Here is a 20,845-nt window from a genome sequence, read left to right as displayed (position 1 = left end):
ATGGGTTATATTACTTCAATAAATACTGATTACATACATTAATTACATACTGGTTACATACATTCATTACACACACGCGAACATAACATTGTTTAACACATTAATTACATAATACATGTACATTACATTGTGTGAAAAAAAGGCAATTTAAATATCAACATTTCTACATGTTTCACATGTTTTTATAAATACCCTGTATTTAACGCAAATCATCTCACCTGTATTTAACTCTAATAATCTGACCTGTATTTAAATCTAATAATCTAACCTGTATTTAACGCTAATATCTCACCTGTATTTTACGCTAATTATCTCACCTATATTTTAACGCTAACCATCTCACCGGGAATTAGACTCAAATCATCTCACCTGTATTTAAAGCAACTTATCTCATCTCATCATTTTAACACTTATCTCACCTGTATTTTGACGCTTATCTAACCTATATGTCAACGCTACTTATCTCACCTGTATTTTAACCCTTATCTCACCTGTATTTAACGCTACTTATCTCACCTGAATTTTGAAGCTTATCTCACCTGTATTTAACGCTACTTATCTCACCTGTATTGTAATGTTTATCTCACCTGTATTTTGATGCTGCTGCCGTGTAAAATCCCCAGATCAGAGAAGACCCAATGGTCGCCCAACTCAGCTCCAGCGTAGCTAAGGGCGAGCACTTTCTTGTCTTGTCTGAAAACCATACATTTAAAAACAAAATTCATAAAAAAACGTTTTAATAGCAAACTTTTATGTAATAATGCACTAAAAAGTAGAAAATCAATTATACACTACTATTTAAATAACTATAAAGAAAAATATTAGCCACTACTATTTAAATTACTATAAAGAAAAGCGTGGGTCGCTTTAGTATCTATAATTTAGATACCTTTACTAATATTTTGGAGGAAGCTCACGCTTTACTTTATAGGTATTTGCATAGTAGTGTATAATTTGCTTTCGTTTTCATTTGGTGTTCAAAATTATGTTAAAAAATTTGATGTTGATGTAGGCCTACTTGTTTTAATTGCAAATACAAGTATTAAAAAAAAAAAAAAAAATAATTTATTTACTACTTTTTAGTGCAATAATACATAAAAGGTTGTTATTAGTAGTATATTAGGTCCCTTTTGGAGCGAAGGCGCAGGCGCAGGCGCACCCAGGATGCGCAAAGGTTATATAGCAAAATACTCGGATGCGCAGGGGGATGCGCAGGCGCCGGATGGACAATGAGATATAGTAAAATACTCGGATGGGGATGGACAACGAGATATAGTAAAATACTCCAGCCGCAGGCGCAGGCGCAGGGTGGATGGACAACGAGATATAGTAAAATACTCCGGATGGGGATGCGGATGGGGATGGGGATGGTGATGCGGATGGGGATGGGGAGGATGCGCAGGGATGCGGATGGGGAGTAGGTCAGTAGGTCAGTAGGTCACCACCGGCGACCTTGTGACGTAATCAGTGATCTAGTTACGTAATTTTAATGAGTTTTTAATTAGTTTTAATGAGTTTTTAAAATTTTAATTAATTTTTGACCTAGTTACGTAATTTTAATGTGTGTTTTTTTTTTAAATTAATTTGATTTTAATTACTTTGTTTGTGTTTTGTTTGTTTATTTTTAATAACTTTAATTAATTTGATTTTTATTTATTTTGTTTTGTATTTGTTTGATTTTAATTTTTTTTTTAATTATTTTTATTTTGTTTTTTAAATTTTAATTAATTTTAGTTTGATTTAATTGATTTGATTTTAATTTATTAAATTTTTAAATTTTAAATTTTAATTTTAAATTTAATTGATTTTAATTACTTTGTTTGTATTTTGTTTGTTTATTTTTAATTAATTTTAATTTTTAATTAGTTTAATTATTATTAACTAGTTACGTAATTGGATTTTAATTTTTTTAATTTTTAAATTTTTAATTTTATTTTATAATTAGATTAATTATTATTAACTAGTTACGTCATTTGATTTTTTAATTTTTTTAAATTTTAAATTTTATTTTATAATTAGTTTAATTTTTATTAACTAGTTACGTAATTTGATTATTTGTTTGATTTAAATTGTTTAATTTGTTTGTTTACATGTTGTTTGATTTAATTACTTTGTTTATATTGTGTAATTTTTATTAACGAGTTACGTAATTTGATTATTTGTTTACTTTGTTGTTTAATGTTGTTTATTTATTTGAATGTATGTATGTTTTAAATAAAAGACTAACACTAGCATGTACTAGAACAGTCTTTGTATAGGGACCATTCTCCAACACAACGAACGTTACAAAAATAGAACATCCATTAAAGATAACGATCAGCCACAGCTGTTACGTATCGACCCGACCGCGAAGTTTTCTCACCGCTGCCCGTTTTAATGGGAATGTATTGATCGCAGCCGCTGGCCCATCACACCTAATTAAATTTTTGTTATGCTTCACCGAGTTTCCCCCGCTCGGTGCGACAGCTGGTGGTGTAATTAGGTTGAGCAACCGGACATTACCTTGTTGGTTTTCTAGTACGCGTATGCTACACGTATATACACACACACATAATCACAGAAACTTACTTTCTTACTTTTATATTAAAAGACAAGTATGTGTTATTGTTTTGTTACTTGTCCCCGAAAGTTATGTAACTCGGTATCCTATATAAGATGTATGACTGGAAGCAAAATCAACCATTTAAAACGATGGATCCGAGATGGAAACATCCCTTTACCGCTCTGATCGCTGGGCCAACTGGGAGTGGTAAAACAGTATTTGTCAAAACCTTTTTATCCCAGGTGTCAGAGATGATGGATCCGGCACCCGAGGAAATTTATTACTGTTACGGGGAGTGGCAACCTTTGTTTGATACCATAAAGAACGTTCAGTTTGTGGAAGGTCTTCCTGACTTAGAAAATGGATCAATGGGGGATGGAAAACGTCGACGTCTAGTCGTCATCGATGATTTGATGGCGGAAACAGATGAGCGAATTACAAAATTGTTTACGAAAGGGAGTCACCATCGTAATATTAGTGTCATGTATATTGTCCAAAACCTATTCGGGAAAAATAAAGAACAAAGAACCATCAGTCTCAATTCGCATTACATAGTGTTGTTCAAGAACCCTAGAGACGGTTCACAAATTACAAATTTGGCAAAACAAATGTATCCCGGTCGCGTTTCGTATGTCCAGGAAAGTTTTAAGGACGCAACATCGGCCCCTCATGGTTATTTGTTGATCGACCTTCGACAGGAAACACCGGATAATCTGAGATTACGCAGTAGTATCTTTTCTTACGAGCAGCAAGTCGTTTACGTCCCGAAATAAAAGCAACCATGTCTGAGTCGGTAAAACAACAAGGTGAGATGTTAAGGTTTTTGGCTCGGGCCAAACCACCCGCCGTGAAAGCCGTTGTCGAAAATGCTACCCCACAACTCGTAAAAACGTTATGCGAGTGCTGTCACAATGTCTTAAAAGGCAACGTTCCCCTCACGCCCGGTCAGAAGAGACGTTTGCGTCGTCACAAAGTGAACTTGAGACAACTTACCAAAAAGTCATTGACCGTCAAAAGACGAAAGCAAATTTTGCAGACCGGTGGTTTCCTAGGTGCTTTACTCGGACCAGTTCTCGGTGTGCTTAAAGGTGTCTTGGGATTTTAAAGATGGCCAGGAAAATGCTTTTAATGGATCCTCGAATATTAGAGTCTATGCAACAAAAAGCATATGTACCACCCGATACACTCAACGATAGTCTACGCCTTTTGGATATGCAAATGGAACATATCTTAAATAGGGAAGATTTGTCACCACACGACAAAGTGAGACAATATCAAAAGACACTACAGCTCTACACGACGCGACTTAGCGATTATAGAAACAAGTCCCTAGGATTAGTCGATGTGAAACCATCCACCGTGAATACCCCAACGACCGAGGTTGAAAAACCACAAGAAAACATAACCGAACCTAAAAAAGAAACGATAGACATAACAGAATCTGAAACTAAAACGAAATCCGGCTCGCCTGACTCTGATATTCACCCCTCGAAGAAAACGAAGACACACGTAGAAAAAACACCACCATCGAAACGTACCAGAAGTAAGAAAACTAAAACAAGCACTACCAAATGGGACGCGTGGGAAAAAACCAAACACTAAAAAGACATTACTATGATCCTAGTAGACCAGGTGCCTACGGCGGCGTGTTTAAGCACCCTGAAATTGGAACTAAGAAAATTAAAGAATGGTTAAGTCATCAGGATACCTACACGTTACATAAACCTCTTCGGCGACGCTTTCAGAGGCGCGCCACCATCACCGGTGGGATAAATCACCAGTTTCAAGCGGATCTTATAGATATGCGCATGTTACGAAAGTACAATGGTGGTGCTTCTTACCTAGTGACCTGCATCGATGTGTTTAGCAAATTCGCCTGGGCGATTCCGATAAAGAAAAAAACGGGTAAGGCTCTAGCGGAGGCCGTACGTAAAATATTTACTACTAGAAAACCTATAAATTTTCAAACAGACAAAGGTAGTGAATTTGTCAACAAGACATTTTAAAAATTTCTTAAAGATGAAGGCGTTCATTTCTTTACCACTGAGAATGAAGATATTAAGGCGGCTATAGTTGAGAGATTCAATCGAACATTAAAAGAAAAAATGTGGCGGTACTTTACAAAAACAAATCGTCTTCGTTACATTGATGTCGTAGACGACTTGATCACCAACTATAACCACTCGTACCATAGGAGTATTCGTATGGCCCCTGTGAATGTTAATTTGTCTAATCAAGAAAGGGTCTGGAATACTTTATACGAACATGGGGACATTACTTATCGAAAAGTATTTAACGAAGGTGATCGTGTACGGATCGGCCAAAGCCGAAACACGTTTAAAAAGGGTTATACCCCGTCGTGGACGGAAGAACTGTTTACGGTGAGCCGCGTGAACGCGACAACGCCTGTAACATACGTCTTGAAAGATGATTCAGGTGAAGAAGTGAAAGGTTCGTTTTACAAAGAGGAGCTTCAGAAAGTGGGGGACAAAAAAGTGTACCGCGTCGAACAAATTATACAAGAAAGAAAGGGTGTCGGTGGTAAAGAGTATTTAGTCAAGTGGTTCGGTTATAACCCTTCATTCAACAGTTGGATTTCAGCTAGAGACATTTCGAAATATAAAGACTAAGGATGGAGGAAACGGTAAAAAGCCTAAGTCTGGATGACCCCGTGTTGGAAGAAACGCTCAGACCGCTCGGTGGGATCGAGGTGAGACCCAGATCCACCACGTCTTCTATCGGTTCGACCATTTCGAGTTGGTTCGGTAGACTAAGGACACGACCGGAAATCGTTTTCATCTCTCAAATGTTGGTTATATTTGTCGTCATTGCTTTTTCACTATTTAATCTGACGCGTGGAACGGTCGACGACAAAGAGGGAAAACTCTGGGTCGTGTTGTTATCCAGCTGTCTCGGATATATTTTACCTAACCCAACCATTGCAAGGACCAAAATTTTACAATGAGTTTTTATGTGACCCTGCCTAGCAATACATCACCGAATGTTTTTCCAGACAACGAGGCTGGGCATTTTTTCGTTAAATTACCACAGACTATCGATGTGAGTTTACACTACGAAGTTGGTCTGGTCGAGATTCAAATGCCGAACGCGTTTTGTATGCTTAGAGAACATCAAATTTGGCTCCAGTATCATTCCAGTACAGAAGGTGAAGACGTTAACCTTTTCATATATGGAGTACGACAGACCAAAAATAATAACATAGACCCGCTTGTTAACGCTATTAAAAAACTAATAAAAAGAGATATTGATGAACAAAAAGTGGAAGTTATAATTTCAAACTGTAACAAGGGATTTAAGAAAGTTGTCGTAAAAGTAATTGCGGCTGGAATAGAAAGTACCATCCGTGACAGGTTGACAGGCTATTTACATATTCCTGGTAGAGTTAGGGAGAAACATCTCCCTGAAGACGAAGTAAAAACGGTATTCGTCTATTGTGACCTCGTAAAAACGAGACCGGTTGGTGATGTCATGGTCCCTTTGCTTCGAACCGTACCGATCGTTGAGAAGAACCCAAGTTCCGTTTTTCGTATTTACGACAAACCCCACTACATCCCCCTGAACCGCTTTTCATTCGACACTGTGGAAATACTTTTATGCGATGACTTGGGACAAACGCTCTCATTCACAAGTGGAACGTCGGTGTTGACACTCCATTTTAGAACACGTAAACATTTCGATCTCGAATAACTCACACCATGGTGAAACACACACTTTTACATCGAAACCCTAAATTGTACGAGGATTTTTACTGTAACCAGTACGGTGATGGTTTACCCGTTTTTATCGGTGGACGAAATCAGAGAGGACACGGTATTGGTAGTTTCTTTAGTGGTCTAGGTCGAATGGTCCTCCCTTGGATAAAGACGGGAGGTAAGGCTTTACTCAGAGAAGGTGTTAGTACCGGGTTGCAAGTTGCAAACGACGCATTAGCGGGAAGAGACGTTGGAGAATCGTTTAAAGAACACGCCAAGGAAGCCGGACATCGTTTATTGCAAGGTGCCGTTGATCACCTAGGACAAAACCAATCAGGAAGCGGGTTGAGAAGAAAGCGGGGGTTCTCGAGACCACCGGGTGAACCCTTTGAACAACAGATAAAACTAACACGCCGACCAAACCACAAACATTCGAAGACGTGTGTTAAGAAGAAGCATCCCAAGTATTCAGATATATTTGCTTAACCATGGCTCTTATTCACCCGAGTTCCTGTGAGTGCTTACATTCTGGATTGGATTTATTTAGTACACCCCCGACACAAACTGCCGTCGAGGAGGGTCAATTTGTTGAAATACATCCCCTGGCGTCCTTGGCACAAGGTGCACCTATAGAATTTGCCATTTCTGGCAACAGTGAAGACTATCTCGATTTGTTTAATACTTATTTACACGTGCGCGCTAAAGTAACCTTAGCGAATGGTGATTCAATACCAGCGGACGTTGATGTCGCACCCGTCAATTATTTTTTGCACAGTTTATTTTCACAAGTGGATATTTCTCTAAACGATACGCTAATTACTGCTAGTGAGAACACCTATCCGTATCGCGCCTATCTGGAAGCTACGTTAAATCACGGGGAAGAGGCCAAGAATGGGTCTCTATCGGCCGCTCTTTATGCGAGGGACTTTGCCTGTTATTTCGAGGAATTCAAAGATGACAATAATGAAGGGTATAGGATTCGCCGCACCACCGCTGCTGAAAGTCATGAGATCGATATGATGGGACGTATACACTCTGACATTTTCGCTCAAGATCGGTATATGCTGAATGGTGTTGACATTAAAATTAAACTTACACCCGCAAAAGACAGTTTCACTCTCTTGACAGCAGAACCAAACAAGTGATATAAAGCGGTTATAACGTACGCAACATTGGTGGTTAGAAAAGCCAGACTTAATCCCGCCATTTCTATCGCACACGAAAAGGCTTTAACGACAACAAATGCAAAATACCCTTTTAAACGCGTTGTAATAAAAACCTTTGCTATACCGAAAGGTATGTTAAGTCACAACCAAGACAATTTGTATATGAGTCAAACACCGACCCGTTTAGTGATCGGTCTAGTCGCCTCTACCGCCTTTAATGGAAGTTACACGAAAAACCCCTTCAATTTTCAACATTTTCACTTGACGTATTTAAATGTAAGCGTTGATGGTCGCTCGTTATCGGGAAAACCACTGGTCATGGACTTTGATAAGAAACAAGCCATTAGAGCGTTTTTCAATAGTAACCTCGCTCTTGGTATGGTTGGAAAAGATGCTGGTAATGGGATAGATTATAAAAACTTTAAGAACGGGTATACCCTGTTTGCTTTTGATTTAAGCCCTAGTCTTTTGGATGGTGAACAATTTGAATTGGCTAAATCCGGACCTGTTTCTATTGAACTTAAATTTTCACAAGTTACAGCTGACCCGATTCAAGTTATTGTGTATGCTGAACTTGATTCGGTGTTAGAAATTTCGAAAACGAGGCAAGTGCTGACAGATTACACCGCCTAACTTGACCTATAAAAGAAAATGAACACAAGAGAACTACAAAGTATACTGGCCGCGGACTTATTTGTGCAACGCACAACTCTCTTTGCCGTTTTAGCGTGCGATCAGTTACCCGCGCGTCTCGATAGAACAAAGCAAGCGGCATTCATTATCAATCTAGATTCGTCCTCGGAGGCAGGGAGTCATTGGGTTGGTCTATTTTTCAACGGCCTATCGCAATTTACTTATTTCGATAGTTTTGGCTTACCACCTCGGGAGCCGGCCATTTTGTCTTTTATAAAAAATAATTCAAACAGACCACTCGTTTACAATTCAAGAGTGTTACAAGATATTCTAACCAACAGTTGTGGGCTATATGCAGCCTATTTTGTTTTGAAGAAAGCTCGAGGTGCAAATTTAAAAGTTATATTACAACCCTTTTCGGCGTCAGCGAGTCGTCAATATATTAACGATCGTATTATAACACGTTTAACACTTCAAATTATTGGAACTAATTATAAAAGATTATTTCAAGATGTCTAATGAAGATTGGATATTTGTGGCCAGGAGTAACAATAAAGTGACGGAAATACGAACGATGAATCACACCGGATTTAAATTGGCGATTGTTAGCCAATTCATGAACAAAAACACTTTAAATCTTAGATAGCTTATAGATGGGACCGATCTTAATTTTCCTACAAATTCTGGTGTTAGTATGAGTCGCGTCTGCTTTGAGCGCCTGTTGAGTTTACAGGATGAAATTTTAAAAGCCTTTGATGAATTGGAAAAACGTTAATAAACAAATAAAATATAAGAAGACTTTTGTTCTAATTTAGTGTGTGTGTGTGTGTGTGTATATACGTGTAGCATACGCGTACTAGAAAACCAACAAGGTAATGTCCGGTTGCTCAACCTAATTACACCACCAGCTGTCGCACAACAGCTGTTGCACAGCTGTCAACCGAGCGGGGGAAACTCGGTGAAGCATAACAAAAATTTAATTAGGTGTGATGGGCCAGCGGCTGCGATCAATACATTCCCATTAAAACGGGCAGCGGTGAGAAAACTTCGCGGGCGGGTCGATACGTAACAGCTGTGGCTGATCGTTATCTTTAATGGATGTTCTATTTTTGTAACGTTCGTTGTGTTGGAGAATGGTCCCTATACAAAGACTGTTCTAGTACATGCTAGTGTTAGTCTTTTATTTAAAACATACATACATTCAAATAAATAAACAACATTAAACAACAAAGTAAACAAATAATCAAATTACGTAACTCGTTAATAAAAATTACACAATATAAACAAAGTAATTAAATCAAACAACATGTAAACAAACAAATTAAACAATTTAAATCAAACAAATAATCAAATTACGTAACTAGTTAATAAAAATTAAACTAATTATAAAATAAAATTTAAAATTTAAAAATTTAAAAAAAATTAAAAAATCAAATGACGTAACTAGTTAATAATAATTAATCTAATTATAAAATAAAATTAAAAATTTAAAAATTAAAACAATTAAAATCCAATTACGTAACTAGTTAATAATAATTAAACTAATTAAAAATTAAAATTAATTAAAAATAAACAAACAAAATACAAACAAAGTAATTAAAATCAATTAAATTTAAAATTAAAATTTAAAATTTAAAAATTTAATAAATTAAAATCAAATCAATTAAATCAAACTAAAATTAATTAAAATTTAAAAAACAAAATAAAAATAATTAAAAAAAAAATTAAAATCAAACAAATACAAAACAAAATAAATAAAAATCAAATTAATTAAAGTTATTAAAAATAAACAAACAAAACACAAACAAAGTAATTAAAATCAAATTAATTTAAAAAAAAACACACATTAAAATTACGTAACTAGGTCAAAAATTAATTAAAATTTTAAAAACTCATTAAAACTAATTAAAAACTCATTAAAATTACGTAACTAGATCACTGATTACGTCACAAGGTCACCGGTGGTGACCTACTGACCTACTGACCTACTCCCCATCCGCATCCCTGCGCATCCTCCCCATCCCCATCCGCATCCCCATCCCCATCCCCATCCGCATCCCCATCCGGAGTATTTTACTATATCTCGTTGTCCATCCACCCTGCGCCTGCGCCTGCGGCTGGAGTATTTTACTATATCTCGTTGTCCATCCCCATCCGAGTATTTTACTATATCTCATTGTCCATCCGGCGCCTGCGCATCCCCCTGCGCATCCGAGTATTTTGCTATATAACCTTTGCGTATCCTGGGTGCGCCTGCGCCTGCGCCTTCGCTCCAAAAGGGACCTAATATACTACTGTTATTAAAACGTTTTTTAATGTATTTGACAGTACTTTTCATGTTTTATTTACAATAGTTACAAGACTAGAAACCATTGTCACGTTTATAGCTAAAGTTTCAGTAATGTATTATGGGATGGCGCAGTCTAGTTGTAAAGAACTAGACTGCTGACCCCGACTAAAAACCATCGCGCGCCTATGAACGTGATGGCGCGCTTTTGACGTAGAGCCCGCCCTCCCCCCCCCCCCCCCCCCCTCGCTCCACGCCCAACAGGACGCGCGTGGATAGAACTGCCTACTAATTCGGTCCAAATTTTAATTAATTCATAAAAAATTAATTAGGCGACCAATTAAGTCAAATTGAATGTCACGATGCATTGTCTTCATGTCTTGACCCACATACCAATTACGAACCGTATCTGTTAGTTAGAAGTGCCTGAAATTTCACACGGCCGTTTCGATCTAGACAGACTGAACGACGAGGAAGTGAGTGTAATAAAAGCTTGGCAGGAGTGATCTACCCTAAACTCTCGTATTTTCTCACATAACAATGGTTGGGATGGCACTTTTGGTATAATCGGGCTCCAGAAATATGAATTATGAAATAGCAGTTAGTTTTTTTCCCGCAAAAACTATTGAGGGTAATACGTTCTTAAAATATGAGGCTTTCAAAAGTATGATACAAAATCATCACATTCTAGTAGTTTTTTGAGAAATCAGAAATAACGTAAAGTTTTACTCCGGTTATCGAAAATCTCTCAAAATTCGACAGAATCAAGAGAATAAAATCTATGTATTCAATTTCGTCCATCTACCTGAAACGGTACTCATGCTATCGGTATTTTAGAAACCGGAAATGGAGTCAATTAAAAGTAATCAAGCGTAACTTTTTATATCACGTGCTAACTTACTTGTAGAGGTCCCCGGATATTCCAAGTTTCTCTTTGATCATTTCCTTTAGCTGGTGTATGGTCATCCCGACCGGGACATCAAAGGTCAAACGCTGACCCCTGAACGAGCCAAAGGTCAACATGGCTGAAATTCCCTTCTATCACACACAGCAAGGACACATCACATAGATCAGTCCTTTATAGGAACATAGATCAGTCCCTTAGTGAACATAGATCAGTCCTTTGAAGGAACACAGAACACTCCCTTTTATGGACATAGGTCACTCTATTATATGTACGTAGATCATACACTTATATGAGCATATATCCGTTCCTTATTAGAACATAGATCCGTCCCTTATAAGAACTAAATCAGTAGCTTGAAATGTTAGTCCCTTATAAGAACACATTAACATTACACAATATGCCCTACCAGAAAGAACTAGTTGTGTAGTTTACATTGTAATAAAAGTTCCAAAGGAATCAGTCTTTCACAATATGTACTTATGATAAGGATTTGACGTAATGCTCTGGTTATGACGATCTACCTACTATATTGTCAATCCACTTAGAAAAACCCATATAAATATGAATTCAGTTGTGCGAATATTTGTTTTATCATTTTACTCCTGTGATATTTCAAAGCACCACAGATTTTAACATCTTGAAATGGAAATAGACACGGTGAATAATGGAAATTAACCCGAGTGGGAAAAAAACCAGCTTTTTTTTTTGTTATAAAAAATTCCAAGAAAATTATTTTACTTCTGTAATTTAAGAACCAACTTCATCCAACCAAATCACTCAATATTTGGTTTCATTATTCCTTTTTTTCTTCCTTTCAATTTCTCCGGCTCCACATTTTGTATGGCCACGGTTAAATATTCAAGTCACTTCCGGCAGAACCAAGTCCGCCTCGTGTTCCCAGAATCCTACCATTCATTATTCAAGGGAGCGAAGCGGGTCGAAGCGTACGCGGTTATCAATGGCGGATCCATTCTCTGATAGTAGAATTGTTGTTTTTTGTACGTTGTTCAAGCGCCGACACAGTAAACGTTTTACTGTGGAGAAAAAATAACATTCAATCAATATATTTTGTAGGCCACAATAGACGGGCAAAAGCTGCTGGTAAATAGATGAACGGAAGCTTATGTGAAAGTAGAAATAGTAAATAGATGAAAGAAAGTTAATATGAAAGTAGATCAAGTAAGTAGATGAAAGGAAGTTAACGTGAAAGTAGATAAAGTAAATAGATGAAAGGAAGCTTATGTGAAAGTATAATGAAAAAGTAAATAGATGATAGGAAGTTTATATGAAAATAGATAAATAGATGAAAGGAAGATTATGAGAAAGCAGTGAAAATAAATAGTTGAACGGAAGTTTAAATGAAAGTTGATAAAGTAAATAGATGAAAGAAATCGTATGAAAACAGAAAGTAGAATACGTTCCACTCCCGTTTACCGGAAATCGCTGAAAAGTTGATACAGAACTACAAATTTGATATAGTACTTATATATGAAATTTCATCAACCTAGCTATAACGGTATTCAAGTTATCGTGTTCACAGACATACACACATACAAACATACATACACGCACACACAGACATACGGACAAAATTGCAAAACTATGTTTTTCCGACTCAGGGATATGTAAAACGTCGAAATTTGTGAAAATCTCGATCTAGATTTTTTGCACGATTACAAGACTTACTCTATACTCCGTATATATGAGAAAGTAAAAACCTACATATTTTAATGAAAGTTAATGGCTTTATGACATAATGATCTTCGCGGCATTTTAATGTACGTCATAAATAACAAATATAATTTAAAGTGTGTTCAACTTTAAAATGTAGGCATGTTTACTGCACACAGTAGCAGGAATGTAGGCATGTTACCATGTAGGCCTACACAGTGAACTGTTTAATATGAAAGTAGGTTGCGACACATATAGATAATAAGTATGTTGAAACACATACCTATATAGTAGGTATGTTGAAAGACATTCTCAAAGTAAAGTAGACATTGCTCCATTTAATTAGTCATAGAAAAGTAAATATGGTTTCTTTTACATAGTCAAAGTAATGGCTACATATAGTCACAGTAAAGTAGATATGGCTACATATTTAGTCACAATAAATTAGATATGGCTACATATAAATAGTCATAATAAAGTAGATATGGCTTCATATACATAGTCATAATAAAGTAGATATGGCTTCATTTATATAGTTACAATAAAGTAGATATGGCTACATACATAGTCACAATACAGTAAATATGGCTTCATATAAATAGTCACAATAAAGTAGATATGGCTACAAATATATAGTCACAATAAATAAATATGGCTACATATAAATAGTCATAATAAAGTAGATATGGCTACATATATATAGTCACAATAAAGTAGATATGGCTAAATATTTAGTCACAATAATAAGTAATGGCTACATATGAATAGTATCAATAAAACAGATATGGTCCCATATACATAGATACGGTAAAGTATATATTTCTACGTATACATACAGCTATCTCATCGTACACAGTGAGAGGTGAAACTGCAGGTAAGTTACCATACACCCTCACCTGTAACCAAGGTGTAAACAATTCCCCGCGACTGAAGAGCCAGCCGACAAAAGACTTATTAATCCCTTTCACGTGATTAACCTCCGATCGTTAAGCTCTCGTGGCATAAGCCACTGACGCTGCCTTTAGCTTAATGAGCTAGTGTGTCTTCTGACTGGTGATATTAAACTGGCTCGTTGCTTTACGTTATTTAGCTCAGAGGCGTAGGCGGTTGGGGACGGGGGGAAGGGGAGTGTAGATCATATATATATATATATATATATATATATATATATATATATATATATATATATATATATATATATATATATATATATATATATATATATATATATATATATATATATATATATATAAGTATGTATGTAACGGCCTATTTATGAGAACACATTTTGACACCCCCCCCCCAATCCCCCAGCGGCGTTACTCCGTCTCTAGGTTGGGTGTCTCCTGGTACGGTTATTATGGAAGTCAACCCACACCCTCACTCAATTTTTTTATTGGTTTGGTGTCGTCGTCCCCACCCCCCCATTCTCTAATATTTTATGTTTTAATTTGTATCAAACATTGTTTGGATGGTAAAGTTTACAAGTTTTAAAATCTGATGTCACCCCCTTAAATAAAATAAAATCAATTACTTATTCCCCTCCTCTCATTTGTTAATATTAAATCTTATTTCGTTTCGCAGCTTTGATCAAAATACTTTTTAAATTGCTGTCTCACTAAGAGTGGAGAATGTCAAACGAACAATTGCGTTGGGAGGAATATAAAAAGAATTCACGGTTGGTAGGTGTCAGAAGAATTCACTCGGGTGTTGTGGTGGGGGGAGGGGGTATAGTGTGTGTGTGGGGGGGGGGATAGGTGGGAATTCACTTACAATTAAATGTATAGACCAATACATAATATATTCATGTTTTATTTAGACCTTCATAACATTAATTCAGAGTCCTCTAGCTAGCTAGTAAATAAAATATCGATCAACCGAAAAGGTATTAAAAAATAATGATCTAAAAAAAAAATTGCATTAATGTTATAAAAATAAAATAAAAAGCATACCGTCAATCAAATAGAGGGGTTTAAGACCAGTAGTGTATAAAGTAGAACCCAAGCATAACTGATGATTGACATTCCCTACTGGGTTGGACAAAATTATTGCTTTGTTCCTATTGGACAGCGACGCGGGGTTACGAAACCTCCGAACAAAAGTCTTATGTTTAGTTTCTTGCCTTCGGTCAATGGCCGTCGTACATTCGAATAGACACGTCTATATTACAGGCGACCTTTCCTGTCGTCTGTTAAAGTGGGGGTCAAGGAAGGTTGATTATAAAAAATGAAATAAAACGGAGATTTTGATTGGTTGAATGGGCGTCACGTGATAGTAACATTGAATTTCACCATAGTTGCAGCTCAACGCTGCCGTAGGGGAAAAAGGGACGAAAAGAACTTTTCCGTTAAAGGGTACCAAGTTTAACCAAAACATGACTAATTATTAATACATAGACACATAAGTAAATATTCCTCTTTAGACCTAGCGATTAATTGAGCAGATGAAGTAGAGTTCATATGTTTCTTGACCTCGGTTACGAAGGGATAACTTTCTCTAACGTGAGTTAGGTATCCATCAGAACTCGGTAGACTCAGGGTCGTTCCATTGAATTGAACCCGGATTCGAACTCGAGACTTTAGGATTAGCAGATTAGAGCTCTACAGCTAGGCCACGCCTTACCAATTGTGACTAATTATTAACACCAAAGATGACTGGTTATTAACCTAAAGGGTAATTTATTATAAATCTTAAAGGGTCGCTAATCATTAACCCAAAATTTCGACTTAGAACATGTCTCAAATAAAAAAAAATGTATCACCATAGCACTTTCATGCCTCCATACTCACCTGAACCCGCCCCCCCCCCCCCCCCGCCCCAACCCAGTTATACCTGACCCTTATCCCCCCATCCCCCCACCTTATAACACCTAAATCCCCATCTCACCTGACCCACCCGACACAACACCCCAACCCCCTCACCCAGCTGACCCCCACCCCTATCAACCCCCCACCCCCACCCCCACACCACCTGACCCATCCTCTCTAAGATTTCAAAGCACAACCATATAACCTGCATCAAAAAGCTTCATCTATCAAACGAGCCCCTTACATTAAAAATCTGATAACTTCCTTACCGTATAACAATCAATCGCAATCAATATCAGATATTAAACAATCAAGGGGATCAGCATTAGAACGTTAAACTGGAGAGTGGGGGTGTTATTAGGGTGGGGGTGTTATTATGGTAGGGATAGCCGATTTCACCTCCCCCATCCCCAGAAATTACTCACTAAAATATAGAATTTAAAAAAAATACACGTCCAACAATATCAAGAAAGAAGGGGAGGGGATGGAGGTACAAATGTGAATCAAGAAAGAGATCATAAAAGGGCGATAAGTCGCGCAGGAAATAAACGTTGTTAGTAAACAATTGCTTGTGTTTTTATTTTGTCACGGATAACTGAATAGGTGTTGGCTTGACGGTTGGTTTATTGCAGTTGTTGGGTGACCAATAATTCAGATTAGTTGGACGGCCAAGGTATACAGACGCCTTTGTCACATAGGTGCCCGCATTGGACGGCCAAGGTATTGAATGTATATGGACGACTTTGTCAACTGGACGGCCAAGCTATTGAATGTATACGAACGACTTTGTCACATAGCTGCCCGCTTTGGACGGCCAAGGTGTTGAATGGACGGCCAATTTACTGTATTGGTTGAATGGTCAGATTCAAATTTGTTGGACGGCCAAGCTATTGGAATAGATGTTAGACTTTGTGAATTCGGTACTCATTTTGGACGGCCAATTTATCAAATTGAACAACTGTCTTACCTATTGACTTTTATTGTGTTCAGCGTTTCTTTCATGCAGCACTCGGGAGAGTGGGGCATAAAAGAAACATACATTAAATAAAAAATATATACTTTAACCAGTCTCCAACCCAGAGGCGTAGCGACCCTTCCCGGCGCCCGGGGACAAACTTTCAATTCGGCGCCCCCCTCGGGAGCAAATTTTCAGTTTGCACTACCCCTCTCAAACTTTCGATTAGCGCCCCCCCCCCCCCCCCCTCAAACTTTCGATTTGCACCCCCCCCCCCCCCTCAAACTGTTTATATTGCAAAAATACAGCTAAAATGACATTTTAATTTGTTTTTACAACCCATTTTGGCGCCCCTTAAGGTCAGCGCCCGGGGTCATATGTATCCCCCTGCCCCCCATCACTACGCCTCTGCTCCAACCCCCCCCCCTCAGAGCGTTTCAAGTACCCTCCTGAAAGTTGTAACTACACAGGGAAAATGTCTGAAAGAAACCGCAGACGATTACTCATAACTAACTATGCCATATATATCCGCTACTTTAATATATCCAAACCTTAAGGACGACACCGGCCTTATACTAATGTGTTTAGTTTTTATAATTTGAGCGCCCACAAAAAATCGATATCTTCAGGTAGTTCGATTGATTCGGCACTAGTTTAAACACAGTACTAGCCGCACCCTAAGACCCGTGTTTGGGGCGGTAAGGAGAAGGTTTGTGGGTTTTCGGTAACTATACGGATACTGATCATTATACCCAGCGGGGCAGAACGTGAGAGATCAATACGACTAATATCAGAGCTAATTGCTGACAGGTTTGAAAGTCGTAATTAGATTTCAGGCGGGTGGGGATTAATTATATAATACAGTCGTTGTGAGGTTATGCATATTCATAGCCTAGGCGGACTGTGTATATGTGTGTGCGGGTATTCGTGTGTGTACGTGTACGTGTACGTGTACGTGTACGTGTACGTGTACGTGTACGTAACGTGTACGTGTACGTGTACGTGTAGGTGTAGGTGTAGGTGTAGGTGTAGGTGTAGGTGTAGGTGTAGGTGTAGGTGTAGGTGTAGGTGTAGGTGTAGGTGTAGGTGTAGGTGTAGGTGTAGGTGTAGGTGTAGGTGTAGGTGTAGGTGTAGGTGTAGGTGTAGGTGTAGGTGTAGGTGTAGGTGTAGGTGTAGGTGTAGGTGTAGGTGTAGGTGTAGGTGTTGGTGTGTGTATGGGTATGGGCATGGGCACTTATATGTGTATGGGCATGGGTACAGATACGTGTGTATGTGTGTGTCTATATGTGTGTTTGTTTGTAGGTGTGTATTTATGTATGCGTACATATGCGTACGTGAACGTGCATGAACACAGAATTAACCTCAAACCACAGAAAAAGTTTGTCTGGCTTGGGTTCGAACCTGCCGTCCCCAAGCTATCCGTCCAGCTCGCTGTTATTTCCTACTGGCACTATTGGTCAAGCCGTACCACTCCGTCTACAACGCTGGTATATCATCAAAGCAATCTCACCCATGCAATCACTAACCTTAACATTAAATCTAACCAACCTCTTATCTCCCTTATCAAATTTACTTTTCAACTCTGAAGTCAGCGCATGAATATATACTCAATCAATCAAATCAAATCGATATTCACTTATAAACAATATATTTTTTGTTTCATTACGAAAGCGACGCATTAATAACTACACCCCCACCCCTCCCCTCAATAAAAAAATCGTATTCATTGACATCAGTAAACCATTAAGAACAAATCAAAGGCACCCAGGCATTCGAGTATGCCACACACCCGAGGTAGCTCCACGGGACTGTGAAATAAATCACCGCAGGGGACATAAGAATCAGCTCGTCCGTACAAGAATATCAGCCTTGTAATTTCAACCGCGTGGCGTCACCACACTTTATCAGAAATCTCGCAGACGACACAATAAAATTCCATACACCAAAGGTATTTCAATCAATTAGATCTTCTTGAAAAACTCTTGATAGCACTAGCGTCTGTTGTAAATTTTATAAGGATTGATTGTTATGTTTAGGGCTTTATATTTGATGATCTATTGATATGTTAAAATTAGATCTCAATTTCTCTGCCTGCAGTGGAAAAGTTAAAGAGGGTGGGTGGGGGGGGGGGGGGGGGGAGAGAAGGATCTTTTATTAGATTGTTAGGTAGTTCATCGATGATGTAATCAGCGAATCTAGTCTTTCAGTCCATTTGGAAAGAGTTATTTTTTTAGAGACATTTAGAACATTAGGTTTTATGTGTCATATAAAATCACATGCAAAAGATTTGTTAAACTCATGTTAGACATACAACCCCCCCCCCCACACACACACATACACACACTTACACACACAATATTTCTTAAAATAGCCACCACCACCCCATGTCATCCCCTAGAACCGCCTATCGGCAACATGAGGATGCACCTTCCCACCCCCTGTCCCAAATATTAATTACTTCTGGTTAAAACAAATAAGGAGACATGAAAAATTTAAAGTTCAATTTCTATTAGTTTGAAAAATGTATTATGATTGGACACGTTATGAATAGTTACTTTAAGAAAATAACAACTATAGCCATGAATAAGTAAATGTTAATTTTCCACCATGAGAGAGTGAGAGAGATTTACTAATCACAGCAAATGCGGCCATTTTGAAAGGACGCAACCATGAATTGTCCAGAATTGTTTATTCAATATTAAAATAAAGCGGGAATGATCCCCTCTAAACTTTCTCGAATATTCTTATACAACACTACGGGGGGGGGGGGGGGGGGTGGCAGCACAAGATAAGGACATGACTTTTAAACCATTTTTAATTACTTAAACTTTTTAAAATAGAATAGAATCTCGTAGAAAAAAGAATTGCACACCAAGTGAACGGCAAGCAATATGTGTATAATAGTGCGGAATATTAGTAGGCTACTCTATAAATTCATAATCGTTTTTTTTTTTGAAAAATCGGCAATAGCGTATATTACTACTTCCTGTCAACGGAAATTTGATAGAGAAGACAGAGAAATAGATCATTTACTTATACGTGAAATTTTGTTTATCTATCTGAAACAGCACTCAAGTTATTGGCTTTTGAAAAACCAAAAGTAGAATAATATCCAATTCCGTTTACCGGAAATCGCTGAAAAGTTGACATAGAACTAAAAATTGATGTAATACTTATATATAAAATGTCATCAACCTAGCTGTAACGGTACTCAAGTTATCGTGTTCACAGACATACACACATACATACACACAGAGACATACGTAATAAATTGCAAAACTATGTTTTCCGACTCAGGGGGGTGTAAAACGTAGAGATTTGTGAAAACCTTGATTTCGATTTTTTGCACGATTACAATACTTCCTTTATACTTCGTATACTAGAAAATAAAAAACGGGAGTGATGTTATTAAAATAAATTTAAAAAAAAATAATTGTGATTGGATGTATTAGATGTTTTATTTTTATTAACAAATCAATTTTTTTTTTTAAAGTAAACAGATAATGTAAACAAATATGGCAGAACTAGGTCATGTTTAAAAAAAGTATTTAAAAATTCTTTTGGCCAAGTTTTGAGAACAAATAATACAAAGTGTGATTTTCAGAAGATGTACATCCAATCTATCAATGTTTGTCGTACAAAAGAGAAACTTCGGGTTATAACTTAAGCTTGATGAACATAAATAGAAATGTAGCCTTAAACTTTAAAAAGTATTTTCAAATTAAACGCTTCTGCAACTTTTATAACATTGATTATTAAAATATTAAAGTTTTGAAATTATTTTTTTTTGGAATTAAGTTTTTTTTTCGGAGTGGTGGGATATAGAGTATACGCCCGCTAACACTAAAAGTCTCAAGTTTGATTCCGGCTTCAAGTCTGTAAACATCACTGAGTCCCCCCAGCTGTAACGGGTACCTAACTCGCATTAGGGAAACTAAATGTGGCTGGTCAGCTCTCTAACCACACTATCCTTTCATGTACCGAGGTCACAGAAACAGGTGAACTCTACTTCACTTGCTCTAACGACCATCATATTTATAAGGGAAATTTATTTACTTTAATTATGATTACAAAAAAAAAACAATAAAATGTCAACAATAATGATCGATCCCATTGATCGAGCTCGGCTGCCTCCATTGAGTTATATTTTTCCAATCGATATAT

General features: G+C 37.3%; 1 protein-coding gene across 5 annotated transcripts in view; it reads right to left on the bottom strand.

Annotated features, from left to right (window-relative positions):
* LOC131929467 (uncharacterized) overlaps positions 1 to 20,845 on the bottom strand; it is a 43,829-nt gene that overhangs the window by 11,835 nt on the left and 11,149 nt on the right. For 3 of the 5 annotated variants that reach the window (XM_059285702.1, XM_059285701.1, XM_059285705.1), the window contains exons 2-3: positions 11,243 to 12,282; positions 588 to 693 (exon numbers count right to left, since the gene is read on the bottom strand). In XM_059285702.1, coding sequence (XP_059141685.1) covers positions 588 to 693; positions 11,243 to 11,364 — 228 coding nt within the window. In that variant the 5' untranslated portion in view covers positions 11,365 to 12,282. The other 2 variants (XM_059285703.1, XM_059285704.1) reach the window with 2 other exon arrangements.

This window comes from Physella acuta, unplaced genomic scaffold, assembly GCF_028476545.2.
Source record: "Physella acuta isolate Inbredline_101_S28 unplaced genomic scaffold, ASM2847654v3 ptg001636l, whole genome shotgun sequence".
Lineage (NCBI taxonomy): Eukaryota > Metazoa > Mollusca > Gastropoda > Physidae > Physella > Physella acuta.
This window is presented reverse-complemented; position numbering and strand designations above follow the sequence as displayed.